We start from the raw sequence: 18,204 nt of genomic DNA, 5'->3' as shown, positions 1-18,204 counted from the left end.
TTACTGCCATGAACATATGAATCAAGAGAAATTTAGCTACTGAATTGATCAATGCAATAGAGCCCCAACACTACGCCAAAGTATTTCTCTACGTTGGGGTCCCTAGCTTGTGTGTGTCCTCTCATGCAGTTAAAAAACTTACCGTGTATGGGAAGCTGAGACCCAGGCTATTTATGCGTATTATACGGATTGGCAATAGGTGTGGTGGGGAGGGTTCACAAACGAAAAACTACTAACAATAACGAATAACTGCATGAGAGGACACACACAAGCTAGGGACCCCAACGTAGAGAAATACTTTGGCGTAGTGTTGGGGCTCTATTGCATTGATCAATTCAGTAGCTAAATTTCTCTTGATTCATATGTTCATGGCAGTAATGCAGATTCCATTTTTCACATTTTCACTCTTCATATAGCTATTGGATTTTTCAAGTCAGTATTCACACAGCAGTTTCTGCTATTCCATGTATTCCCCTTACATAGTCACTGGTGTGCATACCTTATCTCCCCATAGTGATTGACATGCAGGGGCAGTGAAATCGAAACTAGGCCTCAGGCGAAGCCGGGGCCTAAATTTAACAATGCGGCCGGCGCGCAGGCACCATCGGCGCGGTTCTCAGGTGAAAACCAGAGAACCGGCCGGAAATGTCAGCATAGATACACAGCCCACTCTCCCCAACAATAAAGTACAAGGGACCCCCCGAAAATAACGTCTCAGATACTTAGCTTGTGAGACACAGGGTTTCCAGTCCCTGGGGATGAGTGCTCCGTCCGGCAGGATCCTGAAGGGCTGCGGATGGAGACCAGTCTCCTGCAAGTCAGGGAGAACCGTGCTGGCTCCCACTTCAAGCCAGAGCCCGAGGGATGGTGAATGAGCGCGGCATGTAAGGCTCCAGCCCTGAAATCAACCTTAACAACACCGCCGACACAGTGGTGTGAGAAGGGACATGCCGGGAGTCCAGGCTTGGACCCGCTTTTCTTCAAACTCTTTCCAAAAATCAAAATCAGATGAGAATGCATGTGTGGATGTGTGCCTCCTGAACACAAAGCATTGAACTGGCTATATTTGGTTATCCAGGGGGTGTATATGCTCGGAGGGAGGAGCGACACTTTTTAGTGTAGTACTTTGTGTGTCCTCCGGAGGCAGAAGCTATACACCCATGGTTTGGGTCTCCCATAGGAACGATGAAGAAATGCACCAAACATAGTCTCAATAATTGACATGTATGGATACTAGTGGAACTACCTAAAGGTGGATCCAGTTTAACTAAAGTTATCATGTATCCTCTGGATAGGTCACAATAGTTAGGTCAGCTTTGGTCACGCTAACCAACTTACCAGCAGCTGGTCAATGCTCCATCCAAACTCTATGAACCGGGCAAATATAGCTGAGCACAGGTTCACCATCTTTGATGCTATCCAATTGAGTGGTAAGGTTCAGCAGAATGGACCAGCCGCTCCATTTACAATAAGTCCCCGCTGGATGTGAGCATGCAGTCAGGAAAAACAAGACCCACATCGATCCAATAAATATGACCTATCCACTGGATAGATTGCAATTTATGTAATACCTCTCTAGGCATTTCCAATATTCTCTATACCTATCAATTATTGAGATATCATTTACTATCCCTATTATAGGTATATTACAACTAAAGTCTGCAGCTGACATTTTTCACACATATTGTATGTGTCAGGGGCAGAATATGGGTAAGACATTCTCGACACATAGTGGCCAATTCATCTAGACTGGCGTAGCACACAATCCCTTTATGCCAGTCTTGCAGGACTAGAAGTCATTAAATTCATTAAGAGACACACGCCACTTAATGAATTTGGTACTGTGCGCTGCATGACTGGAGTAGCATTTCTTTTGTACAAAAGTCGGCACCTCTGATAAATTTGATGGGCCGGCGTGGCCACAACCCCAATCTCGCCCATTTTGGAGGAGACTATTCGGACTATTGTGAAAATGCCAAAAGTCACTACATTTTTGTGCAAGTCTATGTGGTGTAAAAACTTTGGTGAATCAGTCCCTTAGTGTCCTTTATAAAAACAAGAAAACTCTGATTTCATAAAGTGAGATAAATAACAGAATTGTTCACCTTTCACCTCTAAGTTCAGAAAATCGTCTCCGTACATCATCCATTGTGACCTCAAAAAAGTTATCTGGGAGCTCCAGAAAACTGGCACTCCTGCCTTCCTCCAAATCCAAGTGGCACACAAGGCTCTGTCTATCTATTGGCTAAAAAGAAAACAAAACAAAAACAATAAGTTTCAGATTTTACACCTTTAAGTGATTTCCCAAAGCAATACAGTGGAAACTTGGTTTACGAGAACAATCCGTTCTGGGAGTATGCTTGTAAACCAAGTTACTCGTCTAGCAAAGCAAAATTTCCCATAGGAAATCATTGGAATGCAGACAATTCGTTCCACAACTTGTTCAATGTCCCATCCTGGTCCCCTATTGTGCCATTCCACACACGCACAAACACACACACACATATTATGCTCACCTTACCTTCCGTTCCATCGCCGGCCTCCTGGTTCTTGCAGTTCACCAGTACAGAATGTGTATCGGGTAACCATCGCAACCGATGCCGAACCTTCTGCTGCCAGCGCGCTTACATCAAAGGCAGGAGCCGCTTGCCTCTGATTGGTCAATGCGCTGCCTTTCAGTAGCGGCTGACAGCGGAAGTTCCTCCATCGTCGCGATGGTTACCCGATACACATCCTGCAGCGGCAAACTACAAGAACCGGGAGGCCGGCAATGGAACGAAAGGTAAGATGAGCATAATGTGTGTGTGTGTGTTTGTGCAGACTGCAAGAGTGATTTAGAGCGGAACTACAGAACCGGAAGTGTGTGCGGTGAGTATTTGCTCGTACAGCAAAGATTGCTCGTAAACTGAGTTACAAATTTACAGCAAGCTTTGCTCGTATAGCGAAATACTCGCAAACTGGGTTACTCGTTAACTGAGGTTCCACTGTATATTAATTCTTCATTTTGTACCAGGCACAGTGGCGTGTATCTGATAATTGGACAGAGCTGTAACATCAGGCACAGCCAATACTGAAAGTACAGAGACTGGACTGATAAACAATGAAGAGGACGCTGCGGTCACTGCCACGCTTCAATCAGCAATATTATAGCCACGCAGAACCCCTTTAATCTTATAAGGGTTAGCCAAAAGAAATATTAGACAATCCTAACAATCACCAGTGCTCACCTCTAAAGCACTTTCCTCTTCATCAGTCTTAGTTTTCTTTGGCTTAGATGGGCCTGGACTCTGGAAAGGCTCTTGAGCTGTGGCGGTGGGCATGTTAGCTTCTGTAGGGGCATTGGCACCTCCTAGACGATGGCCACCACCTTGAAAAGGCATAAATGAAGTCACCTGAGCAGATGATGTAGATGAGCCTACAGAGGAAGGTCCAGGCTTGTCACACTCAATATCTGGTTGGCTGGCCTTTATGTAATTGAAGCTTTGGTTTATAGGCTTTGCTGATGATAATCCGTCATCTACTGCCTGCACAAGAGCAGTACTGGGATCTAACTTTGTAGTGTCACTGGACTGCGGCTCTTTCTGGCCAGCAGAAGGTTTCCCTACTGCTTTCTTGGTTACTGGAGGAGTTTCCCTCGCAGTCTTGGGGGCAAAGATGTTCTTCTTTGTTTCCTCCTGAAGTATCTCAGGCTGCCAGTTTCCAGAAGGCTCATTCTTCCGCACTATAAACCTGGTAGAGATATATGTTTTTATTACATTTTAGTAGGCCACGGTAAACCTAATATTAAAGGGTAATTCCCATCTCCAAGATCCTAACCCAATATGCAGTGGGTGTAATAACAAAAAAGAGAATTTTGTTTACTTACCGTAAATTCTTTTTCTTATAGTTCCGTATTGGGAGACCCAGACCATGGGTGTTTAGCTTCTGCCTCCGGAGGACACACAAAGTACTACACTAAAAAGTGTAGCTCCTCCCTCTGAGCTTATACACCCCCTGGAGAACCAGATCTATCCAGTTTAGTGCAAAAGCTGAAGGAGAATAGCCACCCACAAGTAGAACCGAGCAAGAACCGGAACAACCGGAGACTCTGTCCACGACAACAGCCGGTGATAACACACGGAACAAGAAAATTGCCAACAGGCAACAGGGAGGGAGCTGGGTCTCCCAATACGGAACTATAAGAAAAATAATTTACGGTAAGTAAACAAAAAAGAGAATTTTGTTTACTTACCGTAAATTCTTTTTCTTATAGTTCCGTATTGGGAGACCCAGACATTGGGTGTATAGCTTCTGCCTCCGGAGGACACACAAAGTACTACACTCAAAAAACTATAAGAAAAAGAATTTACGGTAAGTAAACAAAATTCTCTTTTTCTTTATCGTTCCTATGGGAGACCCAGACATTGGGACGTCTCAAAGCAGTCCATGGGTGGGAAATAAACAGAACAACTAAGAAGTAGGCAGAACCTAACTTCACAAGTGGGCGACAGCCGCCTGAAGGATGCGTCTGCCCAAGCTCGCATCTGCCGAAGCATGAGCATGCACTTGGTAGTGCTTTGAAAAGGTATGCAGGCTAGTCCAAGTGGCAGCCTGACAGACTTGTTGAGCCGTAGCCTGGTGCCTGAAAGCCCAAGAGGCACCGACAGCTCTGGTCGAGTGTGCCTTGATCCCCGGCGGGGGAGGCACCTGAGAACACTGGTAGGCGTCCAAAATGGTCGACCTAATCCAACGGGCTAAGGTCGGCTTAGAAGCAGAGAGGCCTTTGCGCCGACCTGTGGTTAGCACAAAAAGAGAGGTGCACCGCCTAAGAACAGCGGTGCGAGACATATAGATCCGGAGCGCACGCACCAGATCCAAAGTATGCAACGCTTTTTCAAAGCGATGAACCAGGAGCCGGACAAAAGGAAGGTAGGGTAATGTCCTGGTTAAGGTGGAAAGGAGAGACCACCTTAGGAAGAAAATCCGGAGTCGGACGGAGAACCACCTTGTCTTGATGAAAAACCAAAAAAGGTGACTCCGAAGAGAGCGCAGCCAAATCAGAGACTCTCCTGAGGGAAGTTATGGCCACTAGAAAGACCACTTTCTGTGAAAGACGAAACAAAGAAACCTCCCTAAGAGGCTCAAAGGGGGGTTTCTGCAAAACCGTGAGGACCAAGTTAAGGTCCCAGGGATCCAAGGGCCGCTGGTAAGGCGGAATGATGTGAGACGCGACCTGCATGAAGGTGCGGACCTGAGCCAGCCGGGCGAGACGCCGCTGGATCAGCACTGATAGAGCCGAGACTTGTCCCTTAAGAGAGTTAAGGGACAGTCCCAGCTGCAGACCAGACTGTAGAAAGGACAGAAGGGTTGGCAAGGAAAATGGCCAAGGAGGATGGCCGGAAGAGCGACACCAGGACAGGAAAATTTTCCAAGTCCTGTGATAGATCTTGGCGGAGGAAGACTTACGGGCCCGAGTCATAGTGGAAATGACTTCAGGAGGGATACCAGAAGTCGTCAAGATTCAGGACTCAAGAGCCACGCCGTCAATCTGAGAGCCGCAGAATTCTGGCGGAAAAACGGACCTTGTGAGAGAAGGTCTGGACGGTCCGGAAGATGCCACGGCACCTCAACGGACAGAAGAAGCAGGTCTGGGTACCAAGCTCGCCTGGGCCAGTCCGGAGCAATGAGAATGACTCGACGGCCCTCCAGTCTGATCTTGCGCAGAACTCTGGGCAAGAGCGCTAGAGGGGGAAACACGTAGGACAGACGAAACTGGGACCAGTCTTGGACCAGAGCGTCCGCGGCGAATGCCTGAGGATCGTGGGAGCGAGCCACGTAAACCGGAACCTTGTTGTTGTGACGGGATGCCATTAGGTCCATAGGTCCACGTCCGGAGTGCCCCACTTGCGGCAGATTGACTGAAACACTGCCGAATGCAGGGACCACTCGCCGCCGTCCACGGTTTGACGGCTGAGATAACCTGCCTCCCAGTTTTCCACGCCTGGGATGTGGACTGCGGATATGGTGGACTTGGAGTCCTCCGCCCATTGAAGGATGCGTTGTACCTCCAACATTGCCAGGCGGCTGCGTGTCCCGCCTTGGTGATTGATTTAGGCAACTGCTGTCGCGTTGTCTGACTGGACTCGGATGTGCTTGCCCGCCAACAGGTGGTGAAAGGCTAGGAGAGCTAGAAGCACAGCTCTGGTTTCCAGCACATTGATCGAGAGGACTGACTCGGACGGAGTCCAAGTGCCCTGCGCTCGGTGGTGGAGATATACCGCTCTCCAGCCGGACAAACTGGCATCCGTGGTGAGAATCACCCAGGATGGGGTCAGGAAGGGGCGCCCCTGAGACAGAGAGAGGGGCCGAAGCCACCACTGAAGAGAGCTCCTGGTCTGTGGCGACAGAGCCACTAACCTATGCAAGGAGGAAGGCCGCTTGTCCCAACAGCGGAGAATGTCCAGCTGCAGGGGACGCAGATGGAACTGGGCAAAGGGAACAGCCTCCATTGACGCCACCATCTGACCCAGCACCTGCATCAGGTGCCTGATGGAATAACGGCGGGGCCTCAGCAGAGCGCGGACCGCCAGTTGGAGGGACTGCTGTTTGACTGAGGGCAACTTCACAAGTGCCGGCAGAGTCTCGAACTGCATCCCTAGGTACGTGAGACTCTGGGTCGGAGTCAGAGTGGATTTGGGAAGATTGACAATCCACCCGAATTGGGCTAGAGTGGCAAGAGTGAGCGAGACACTCCGCTGACAGTCTGCGCTGGATGAAGCCTTGACTAGAAGGTCGTCCAGGTAAGAAATCACTGCCAACCCCTGTAGGTGCAAAACTGCAACCACTGCTGCCATGACCTTGGTGAATACTCGAGGGGCCGTGGCTAACCCGAAGGGGAGAGCCACGAATTGGAAATGTTCCTCTCCGATTGCAAAACGTAGCCAACGCTGGTGAGAAACTGCAATTGGCACATGCAGATAGGCATCTCTGATGTCGATGGATGCCAGGAAATCCCCTTGGGTCATTGATGCAATGACTGACCGCAGAGACTCCATGCGAAAATGCCGCACCTGAACATGCTTGTTGAGAAGCTTGAGATCCAGGATGGGCCGGAAGGAACCGTCCTTTTTGGGGACTAGGAAGAGATTTGAGTAGAAACCTCTGAACGGTTCCCGGCCGGGAACCAGTACAATTACTCCGTTGGCCTGCAGGGATGCCACGGCCTGAGAGAAGGCGGCGGCCTTGGAGCAGGGGGGAGTTGAGAGAAAAAATCTGTTTGGCGGGCTGGAAGAGAATTCTATCCTGTAGCCGTGGGAGATGATATCCCGCACCCACTGATCGGAGACGTGTTGAAACCACACGTCGCCAAAGTGGGAGAGCCTGCCACCGACTAAGGACATTGCTGGCGCGGACAGATAGTCAAGAGGAGGCTGCCTTAGTGGCAGCAGCACCTGCGATCTTCTGTGGACGCGCTTTTGTGCGCCAGCTGGATTTTTGGTCCTTGGCAGTGTTAGTGGACGAGGCCGAGGGCTTAGAGGACGACCAGTTGGAGGAACGAAAGGAACAAAACCTCGACTGATTCCTACCCTGGACAGGTTTCCTGGTTTTGGTTTGTGGCATGGAAGTACTCTTCCCGCCAGTTGCTTCCTTAATAATTTCATCCAGCTGTTCACCGAACAGCCGGGACCCAGCAAAAGGGAGCCTCGAAGCCACAAGGTCCTGCGGATAGCGAGGGAATTAGCCGAAGCCACCGCAGTGCGGTGAGAAGCCTCCAGCATGGCAGACATGGCATAGGATGAAAAAGCCGAAGCTTGGGAAGTTAAGGCAACCATCTCAGGCATAGATTCCTTAGTAAGGGAATGCATCTCCTCCAGAGAAGCAGAGATGGCTTTGAGAGCCCACACTGCTGCAAAAGTCGGGGAGAACGAGGCCCCTGCTGCCTCAAATACAGATTTGGCCAGAAGGTCAACCTGGCGGTCTGTGGAATCCTTAAGTGAGGTGCCATCAGCCACTGATACAACGGTCTGGGCTGAGAGTCTAGACACCGGGGGGGTCTACCTTTGGTGAAAGAGCCCACTCCTTGACCACCTCAGGTGGAAAGGGAAAACGGTCATCAGAACTACGCTTTGGAAAGCGTTTGTCAGGGCAGGCCCTGGGCTTGGTCACAGTGGCCTGAAAACTGGAGTGGTTAAGAAGGGAATTTTGTTACTTACCGTAAATTCCTTTTCTTCTAGCTCTTATTGGGAGACCCAGACGATTGGGGTATAGCTACTGCCCTCTGGAGGCCACACAAAGCACTACATCAAAAGTGCAAGGCCCCTCCCCCTCTGGCTATACCCCCCCGTGGTATCACGGGTTCTCCAGTTTTAGTGCCAAAGCAAGAAGGAGGAAGCCAATAACTGGTTTAAACAAATTAACTCCGAATAACATCGGAGAACTGAAAAACCGTTCAACATGAACAACATGTGTACCCGCAAACAACAAAAAAACATCCCGAAGGACAACAGGGCGGGTGCTGGGTCTCCCAATAAGAGCTAGAAGAAAAGGAATTTACGGTAAGTAACAAAATTCCCTTCTTCTTCAGCGCTCTATTGGGAGACCCAGACGATTGGGACGTCCAAAAGCTGTCCCTGGGTGGGTAAATAAATACCTCATGTTAGAGCTGCAAAACAGCCCTCCCCTATGGGGGTGTCACTGCCGCCTGCAGGACTCTTCTACCTAAGCTGGCATCCGCCGAAGCATAGGTATGCACCTGATAATGCTTGGTGAAAGTGTGCAGACTGGACCAGGTAGCTGCCTGGCACACCTGTTGAGCCGAAGCCTGGTGACGTAATGCCCAGGACGCACCCACGGCTCTGGTGGAGTGGGCTTTTAGCCCTGAAGGAACCGGAAGCCCCGCAGAACGGTAGGCCTCTAGAATTGGTTCTTTGATCCATCGAGCCAGGGTGGCTTTAGAAGCCTGCAACCCCTTGCGCGGACCAGCGACAAGGACGAAAAGTGCATCGGCACGGCGTATGGGCGCCGTGCGGGAAATGTAGATTCTGAGTGCTCTCACCAGATCTAGCAAACGTAAGGCCTTTTCATACCGGTGAACCGGATGAGGGCAAAAAGTAGGCAAGGAAATATCCTGATTAAGATGAAAAGAGGATACGACCTTAGGGAGAAACTCCGGAATGGGGCGCAGCACAACCTTGTCCTGGTGGAACACCAGGAAGGGAGCCTTAGATGACAGAGCTGCCAGCTCAGACACTCGCCGCAGCGATGTGATTGCAACAAGAAACGCCACTTTCTGCGACAGCCGAGAAAAGGAAACTTCCTTCAGAGGCTCGAAGGGCGGCTTCTGGAGAGCAACTAGTACCCTGTTCAGATCCCATGGATCTAACGGTCGCTTGTACGGGGGCACAATATGACAGACCCCCTGCAGGAACGTGCGCACCTTAGGAAGACGTGCTAGACGCTTCTGAAAAAACACGGATAGTGCCGAAACTTGCCCTTTAAGGGAGCTGAGCGACAAGCCCTTTTCTAACCCCGATTGCAGGAAGGAAAGAAACTTGGGCAATGCAAATGGCCAGGGAGACACTCCCTGAGCAGAGCACCAGGACAAGAAAATCTTCCACGTTCTGTGGTAGATCTTAGCCGAATTCGACTTTCTAGCTTGTCTCATTGTGGCAATGACTCCCTGAGATAATCCAGCAGATGCTAGGATCCAGGACTCAATGGCCACACAGTCAGGTTCAGGGCCGCAGAATTCTGATGGAAAAACGGCCCTTGGGACAGTAAGTCTGGTCGGTCTGGCAGTGACCACGGTCGACCGATCGTGAGATGCCACAGATCCGGATACCACGACCTCCTCGGCCAGTCTGGAGCGACGAGTATGACGCGGCTGCACTCGGATCTGATCTTGCGTAGCACTCTGGGCAAGAGCGCCAGAGGCGGAAACACGTATGGGAGCTGAAACTGCGACCAATCTTGAACCAAGGCGTCTGCCGCCAGAGCTCTTTGATCGCGCGACCTCGCCATGAATGCCGGGACCTTGTTGTTGTGCCGGGATGCCATTAGGTCGACGTCCGGCACTCCCCAGCGGCGACAGATTTCCTGAAACACGTCCGGGTGAAGGGACCATTCCCCTGCGTCCATGCCCTGGCGACTGAGGAAGTCTGCTTCCCAGTTTTCTACGCCTGGGATGTGAACCGCGGATATGGTGGATGCTCTGTCCTCCACCCACATTAGAATGCGCCGGACTTCTTGGAAGGCTTGCCGACTGCGTGTCCCTCCTTGGTGGTTGATGTATGCCACCGCTGTGGAGTTGTCCGATTGGATTCGGATCTGCTTTCCTTCCAGCCACTGTTGGAAGGCCAGTAGAGCAAGATACACTGCTCTGATCTCCAGAACATTGATCTGAAGGGTGGACTCCTGCGGAGTCCACGTCCCCTGAGCCCTGTGGTGGAGAAATACTGCTCCCCACCCTGACAGACTCGCATCTGTCGTGACTACTGCCCAGGATGGGGGCAGGAAGGATCTTCCCTGAGACAATGATGTGGGAAGGAGCCACCAATGTAGAGAGTCTTTGGCCGTCTGGGAAAGCGAGACTTTCCTGTCCAGGGACGTTGACTTCCCGTCCCATTGGCGGAGAATGTCCCATTGAAGTGGACGCAGATGAAACTGCGCAAAGGGAACTGCTTCCATGGCTGCCACCATCTTCCCTAGGAAATGCATGAGGCGCCGCAAGGGATGCAACTGGCCCTGCAGGAGAGATTGCACCCCTGTCTGTAGTGACCGCTGCTTGTCCAGCGGAAGCTTCACTATCGCTGCTAGAGTATGAAACTCCATGCCAAGATACGTTAGTGACTGAGTCGGTGATAGGATCGACTTTGGAAAGTTGATGATCCATCCGAAAGACTGTAGAGTCTCCAGCGTAGCATTCAGGCTGAGTTGGCATGCCTCCCGAGAGGGAGCTTTGACCAATAAGTCGTCTAGGTAAGGAATCACCGAGTGTCCCTGAGAGTGCAAGACTGCTACCACCGCCGCCATGACCTTGGTGAAGACCCGTGGGGCTGTCGCCAGACCAAATGGAAGAGCTACGAACTGAAAATGGTCGTCTCCTATCACAAAACGTAGAAAACGTTGATGTTCTGTAGCAATTGGCACGTGGAGATAAGCATCTTTGATGTCTATTGAGGCAAGGAAGTCTCCTCTGGACATTGAGGCAATGACAGAGCGGAGGGTTTCCATCCGGAACCTCCTGGCGTGCACATGTTTGTTGAGCCGTTTTAGGTCCAGAACAGGACGGAACGAGCCGTCCTTTTTTGGAACCACAAAGAGATTGGAGTAAAACCCTTGCCCTTGTTCCTGAGGAGGGACTGGGATAACCACTCCTTCCGCTTTTAGGGAATCCACCGCCTGCAGCAGAGCATCTGCTCGGTCTGGACGTGGGGAGGTTCTGAAGAACCGAGCTGGAGGACGAGAATTGAACTCGATTCTGTACCCGCGAGACAAAATGTCCGTCACCCACCGGTCTTTGACCTGTGACATCCAAATGCCGGAAAAGCGGGAGAGCCTGCCCCCGACCGGCGATGCGGAGGGGGGGGGGCTGGAAGTCATGAGGTAGCCGCTTTGGAAGCGGTACCTCCATTTGCTTTCTTGGGGCGTGTGTGAGTCCGCCACGAATCTGAGTTTCTTTGCGTCCTCTGAGTCCCTTTGGACGAGGTAAATGGTGTCTTGCCCGAACCTCGAAAGGACTGAAACCTCTGCTGCCACTTTTTCTGCTGAGGTTTGGGTGTTCTGGGTTGTGGTAAAGAGGAGTCTTTACCCTTGGACTGCTTAATGATGTCAGCCAATGGCTCGCCAAACAGTCTCTCTCTAGACAAAGGCAAACTGGTTAAACATTTTTTGGAACCAGCATCTGCTTTCCAGTCCTTTAACCACAAGGCTCTGCGCAAAACTACCGAATTGGCGGACGCCATTGAGGTGCGACTGGTAGATTCTAGGACCGCATTGATAGCGTAAGACGCAAACGCCGACATCTGCGTGGTAAGGTGCGCCACTTGCGGCACTGCTGGATGCATGATAGCATCCACTTTTGCTAAGCCAGCTGAAATAGCCTGGAGTGCCCATACGGCTGCGAATGCCGGAGCAAACGACGCGCCTATAGCTTCATAGACAGATTTTAACCAAAGGTCCATCTGTCTGTCATTGGCATCTTTAAGTGAAGCGCCATCCTCCACTGCAACTATGGATCTAGCTGCAAGTTTGGAAATCGGGGGGTCTACCTTTGGACACTGTGTCCAGCGCTTGACCACCTCAGGGGGGAAAGGGAAACGCGTATCTTTAGATCGTTTAGAGAAACGCCTTTCTGGGTGAGCGTCGTGCTTCTGGATTGATTCTCTGAAGTCAGAGTGATCTAACAAAGCACTCAATTTACGCTTGGGATAAAGGAAACGAAACTTTTCCTGCTCCGCAGCCGCCTCTTCTGCTGAAGGGGCTGGGGGAGAAATATCCAACAGCCTATTGATGGCTGAGATAAGGTCGTCTACCATGGCATCCCCATCCGGGGTATCCAGGTTGAGAGGGGTTCCAGGAGTGGATTCCTGATCACTCTCATCAGACACATCACAGGGAGACTGATTGCGCTGAGACCCTGAGCAGTGTGAAGACGTCGAGGGTCTTTCCCAGCGAGCTCGCTTAGGGTGGCTGGGGCCATCATCTGAGTCATAATCCTCGGCCTGTGAAGCCGGGGACCCCCCTGTGGGCTGGATACATTCCAAGTAAGGGGGACCTGAGGACAGAGGCCTCGCCGTGCCCAGAGACTGAGCCCCATGCATAGATTGCAAGGTCTCAAGGATTTTTGCCATAGAAACAGACATATTATCTGCAAAAACTGCAAAGTCCGTCCCTGTCACCGGGGCAGAACTTACAAGCGTCTCAGCCTGGGTCGCTACCTCTCCTGACTCCGGCTGGCGAAGCAGCACCGGGTCGGAGCATTGCACACAATGGGGGTCATCAGAGCCTGCTGGTAGATTAGCCCCACATGCAGCACACGCAGTATACACAGCCCTTTTTGCCTTGGCCGCCTTGCGTTTTGAGGATGACATGTTGCTGCTTCCACAGAGCGATCTGGGATATGCAGCCAGAAGCGCACCTCACAGTGCAAGAAATACAATATCTATATAACTGTATCCAGTACACTGATACACAGTGAGGCACTAGAGGGACCAGCACAGAAAATCGCTTACCGCCCGCTTAAAAAGCGGGTGTGTGGTCGCCAGATAGCCCCTAGTCCAGGTCTCCCAGAGCCTTGCGTCCTTCCTCCAGCCAGGCATGCATGTAATGGCTGCCGGCGTCTCGAGAGAGGAAGGGGGGCGGGCCCTGGGCGTTCCTGGCCAGGAGCGGGAAGCCTGCTTCCCTCTGTGCCAAGTGAGAGGGCTGGAGCATGTAAATCAGGCTCCAGCCCTCGTCGCTGCTTGCGAACAGCGTCTCTCCCCTACCCTGAATGACAGGGTGGGGGCGGGAACGAAACGGAGCTGCCGGCGTCCTAGGCCCAAAAAGCCTGGGACTAAAGTTATAACCGCCGCCGCCGTAAAAGCGCGGACGGCGGATCCCCGGCGCACCACAAGTCACAGCAGCGCCGCCCGGTCCAGAGGGGGTCGGCGCTGCGTTCCCAAACACAAACAATCCCCCAGTAATCTGTAGGGACACCAACTCCACGTTGCGGTCCCCGGCGCACTATAACACCCAGCCAGCCCGGAGTGTGTCTGTGCCTGCCGGGGACACAGAGTACCTGTAAGATGCAGGGCCCTGTCCCTGATCGTACTCCTGCTCCGAATCCATCAGGTTCCAATGGGTCTGTGGATGGAGCCCGGCATCAGAGCTGAGAGGCCGGCAGGATCCCACTTCCACAGAGCCCTACAAGGGGATGTGGAAGGAAAACAGCATGTGGGGCTCCAGCCCCTGTACCAGCAATAGGTACCTCAACCTTACAAGCACCATCCAGGGGTGAGAAGGGAGCATGCTGGGGACACTATATGTGTCCTCTTTTCTTCCATCCGACATAGTCAGCAGCTACTGCTGACTAAAATCTGTGGAGCTATGCATGGAATGTCTGACCTCCTTCGCACACAAAGCTAAAACTGGAGAACCCGTGATACCACGGGGGGGTATAGCCAGAGGGGGAGGGGCCTTGCACTTTTGATGTAGTGCTTTGTGTGGCCTCCAGAGGGCAGTAGCTATACCCCAATCGTCTGGGTCTCCCAATAGAGCGCTGAAGAAAGAACACACTCTTCGTCCTCTTAGGCGAGGTAAACTGGTGCTTTTCTGCCAGAGAGGGTTGTTCCTCTGATACTGGCGGATTGAGATCCAGTACAGAATTAATGGACGCAATCAAATCACTAACATCCGAGTCACTGTCGGACAGACCAAAGGGGCACATGGAGGTAGTCTCCGAGCCCCCAGTAAAGGCATCCTCCTCATCCTGCGAGTCAGCTTCTGAACCCGAGCCGCGGGACGAAGGAGAGGGGGCCCTGCGTCTCTTATTAGAAGGACGGGGCCTGGGACCAGATGATGAATCCTCTGTGAGCTCCGGTCCTGAGAGAGACCTAGCAGCAGAGGCACCCTGCGACGGGGGCTGATGCATGCTCAGCAGAGTCCTGGACAGATGTCCCATGGAATCGGCAAAAGACTGGGAGATAGACCTGGTTAAGGATTCTACCCAAGCCGGGGGGTCAGCCACAGGAGCCGGAGCAGCCTGAGAGACCCCTGGGGGGGCGATTCCAGGCTGAGGCATCGTCAGGTTAGAGCAGGCATCACAATGTGGATAGGTGCTCGGTTCCGGCAGCAGGAGCTTACATGCAGTGCATACTGAAAACAGCTTTGAGACATGCTGCTGGAGTGAGGGCTCTGCCAGAATGACCCCCAGAGAGTATATACAGAAGGTCCACAACCAGAGGCTGTGGCTTACCAGACCGCTGGAGCGGTTTGTGTGCCCTCCAGATCCCGAAGCCCGGACTCCCAAGCACCTCAGCAGGGATGCTGCAAACCAGTGGTGATCACAGGGAAAAACGCTGAGAAAATGGCCACCGGAGTGAAGAGAGGGGGCGGGACTCACTCTGAGAGCGGGATCTGGAGGGCCAAAGAGATTCACAGGGGAGGAGACATGTACTCAATGAGGAGTGTCTCTCCCCTTTGTAGAACGGCCGCTGGGCGGAGCCGCGCTGTCCCTCTGAATGAATGACATGCGAGGGCAGTGAAACCGAAAGTAGGCCTCCGGCAAAGCCGGGGCCTAAATTTGAGCGGTGCGGCCGGCGCGCAGGCACTATCGGCGCGGTTCTCAGGCGATAGCCAGAGAACCCGCCGGAAATGTCATAAAAATAACTCAGCACACTCTCCCACCACAATAAAGTACAAGGGACCCCCACAAATAAACGTCTCAGGTACTTAGCTTGCTGAGACGCAGGGTAGCCAGTCCCTGGGGATGAGTGCTCCGGGCCAGCAGGATCCTAAAGGGCTGCGGATGGAGACCGGTCTCATGCCAAGCATGGAGAACCGTGCTGGCTCCCACTTCAACCCAGAGCCCCGGAGGGATGGTGAAGGAGCACGGCATGTAAGGCTCCAGCCTGGGAATCAACCTTAACAGCACCGCCGACACAGTGGGGTGAGAAGGGACGTGCCGGGGGTCCAGGCTTGGACCCGCTTTTCTTCAGACTCTTTCCAAAAAATGAAAAAATCAGATGAGAATGCATGTGTGGATGTGACCTCCTGAACACAAAGCGATAAACTGGCTAGATCTGGATCTCCAGGGGGTGTATAAGCTCAGAGGGAGGAGCTACACTTTTAAGTGTAGTACTTTGTGTGTCCTCCGGAGGCAGAAGCTATACACCCAATGTCTGGGTCTCCCATAGGAACGATAAAGAAATTCTCTTTTTCTTTATCGTTCCTATGGGAGACCCAGACCATGGGACGTTCCAAAGCTGTCCCTGGGTGGGAATAAACAGAAAAAACTAAGAAGTAGGCGGAGCCTAACTTCACAAGTGGGCGACAGCCGCCTGAAGGATGCGTCTGCCCAAGCTCGCATCTGCCGAAGCATGAGCATGCACTTGGTAGTGCTTCGAAAAGGTATGCAGGCTAGTCCAAGTGGCAGCCTGACAGACTTGTTGAGCCGTAGCCTGGTGCCTAAAAGCCCAAGAGGCACCGACAGCTCTGGTCGAGTGTGCTTTGAAAAGCTTGAGAGGTGCACCGCCTAAGCGCAGCGGTGCGAGACACATAAATCCGGAGAGCACGCACCAGATCCAGAGAATGCAGCGCTTTCTCAAAGCGATGAACAGGGGCCGAACAGAAGGAAGGCAAGGAAATGTCCTGGTTAAGGTGGAAGGGAGAGACCACCTTAGGAAGAAAGTCCGGAGTCGGATGGAGAACTACCTTGTCTTGGTGAAAAACCAAAAAAGGTGACTCCGAGGAGAGCGCAGCCAAATCAGAGACTCTCCTGAGAGAAGTTATGGCAACTAGAAAGGCCACCCTTTGAGAAAGACGATACAAAGAAACCTCCCTAAGGGGCTCAAAAGGGGGTTTCTGCAATACCGGGAGGACCAAGTTAAGGTCCCAGGGATCCAAGGGCCGCCGATAAGGCAGAATGATGTGAGACGCGCCTTGCATTAAGGTGCGGACCTGAGCCAGCCGGGAGAGACGCTGCTGGAACAGCACTAATAGAGCTGAGACTTGTCCCTTGAGAGAGTTGAGGGACAGTCCTAGCTGCAGACCGGACTGTAAAAAAGACAGAAGGGTCGGCAACGAGAATGGCCAAGGAGGATGGCCGGAAGAGCGACACCAGGACAGGAAAATTTTCCAAGTCCTGTGATAGATCTTGACGAAGGAAGACTTACGGGCCCGAGTCATAGTGGAGGTGACTTCAGGAGGAATACCAGAAGCCGTCAAAATCCAGGACTCAAGAGCCACGCCGTCAAATTGAGTGCCGCAGAATTCGGGCGGAAAAACGGACCTCGTGAGAGTAGGTCTGGACGATCCGGAAGATGCCACGGCATCTCTACGGACAGTTGGAGCAGGTCCGGATACCAAGCTCGCCTGGGCCAGTCCGGTGCAATGAGGATGACTCGATGGCCCTCCATTCTGATCTTGCGCAGAACTCTGGGCAAGAGCGCTAGAGGGGGAAACACGTAGGAAAGACGAAACTGGGACCAATCCTGAACCAGAGCGTCCGCGGCGAAGGCCTGAGGATCGTGGGAGCGAGCCACGTAAACCGGAACCTTGTTGTTGTGACGGGATGCCATTAGGTCCACGTCCGGAGTGCCCCACTTGCGGCAGATTGACTGAAACACTGCCGGGTGCAGGGACCACTCGCAACCGTCCACGGATTGACGGCTGAGATAATCTGCCTCCCAGTTTTCTACGCTTGGGATATGGACTGCGGATATGGTGGACTTGGAGTCCTCCGCCCATTGAAGAATGCGTTGGACCTCCAACATTGCCAGGCGGCTGCGAGTCCCGCCTTGGTGATTGATGTAGGCAACCGCTGTCGCGTTGTCTGACTGGTTTTCGAATGTGCCTGCCCGCCAACAGGTGGTGAAAGGCTATGAGAGCTAGAAGCACAGCTCTGGTTTCCAGCACATTGATCGAAAGGGCTGACTCGGACGGAGTCCAAGTGCCCTGTGCTCTGTGGTGGAGATATACCGCTCCCCAGCCGGATAGGCTGGCATCCGTGGTGAGAATCACCCAGGACGGAGTCAGAAAGGAGCGCCCTTGGGACAGGGAGAGGGGTCGAAGCCACCACTGAAGAGAGCTCCTGGTCCGTGGCGACAGAGCCACTAACCTGTGTAAGGAGGAAGGCCGCTTGCCCCAACAGCGGAGAATGTCCAGCTGCAGGGGGCGCAGATGGAACTGGGCAAAGAGAACCGCCTCCATGAACGCCACCATTTGACCCAGCACCTGCATCAGGCGCCTGAGGGTATAACGGCGGGGCCGCAGCAGAGAGCGCACCGCTACTAGCCGGAGAGACTGCTGTTTGACTAAGGGCAACTTCACAAGTGCCGGCAAAGTCTCGAACTGCATCCATAGGTACGTGAGACTCTGGGTCGGAGTCAGGGTGGACTTGGGAAGATTGACAAGCCACCCGAATTGGGCTAGAGTGGCGAGAGTGAGCGAGACACTCCGCTGACAGTCTGCGCTGGATGGAGCCTTGACCAGAAGGTCGTCCAGATAAGGAAGCACTGCCAACCCCTG

The 18,204-nt window shown here is 52.5% G+C and overlaps 1 protein-coding gene across 2 annotated transcripts in view; it reads right to left on the bottom strand.

Annotated features, from left to right (window-relative positions):
• Window positions 1-18,204, bottom strand: part of ASPSCR1 (ASPSCR1 tether for SLC2A4, UBX domain containing) — a 114,963-nt gene that overhangs the window by 77,351 nt on the left and 19,408 nt on the right. For both annotated transcript variants that reach the window (XM_075349727.1, XM_075349726.1), the window contains 2 exons: window positions 3,228-3,729; window positions 2,106-2,245 (listed from right to left, as the gene is read on the bottom strand). In XM_075349727.1, the coding sequence (XP_075205842.1) occupies window positions 2,106-2,245; window positions 3,228-3,729 (642 nt within the window). The remainder of the gene's footprint in view (window positions 1-2,105; window positions 2,246-3,227; window positions 3,730-18,204) is intronic.

This window comes from Anomaloglossus baeobatrachus, chromosome 5 (assembly GCF_048569485.1).
Source record: "Anomaloglossus baeobatrachus isolate aAnoBae1 chromosome 5, aAnoBae1.hap1, whole genome shotgun sequence".
Classification (NCBI taxonomy): Eukaryota; Metazoa; Chordata; class Amphibia; order Anura; family Aromobatidae; genus Anomaloglossus; species Anomaloglossus baeobatrachus.
The sequence above is the reverse complement of the archived record's forward strand: the minus strand, read 5'-3'. Positions and strand labels throughout refer to the sequence as shown.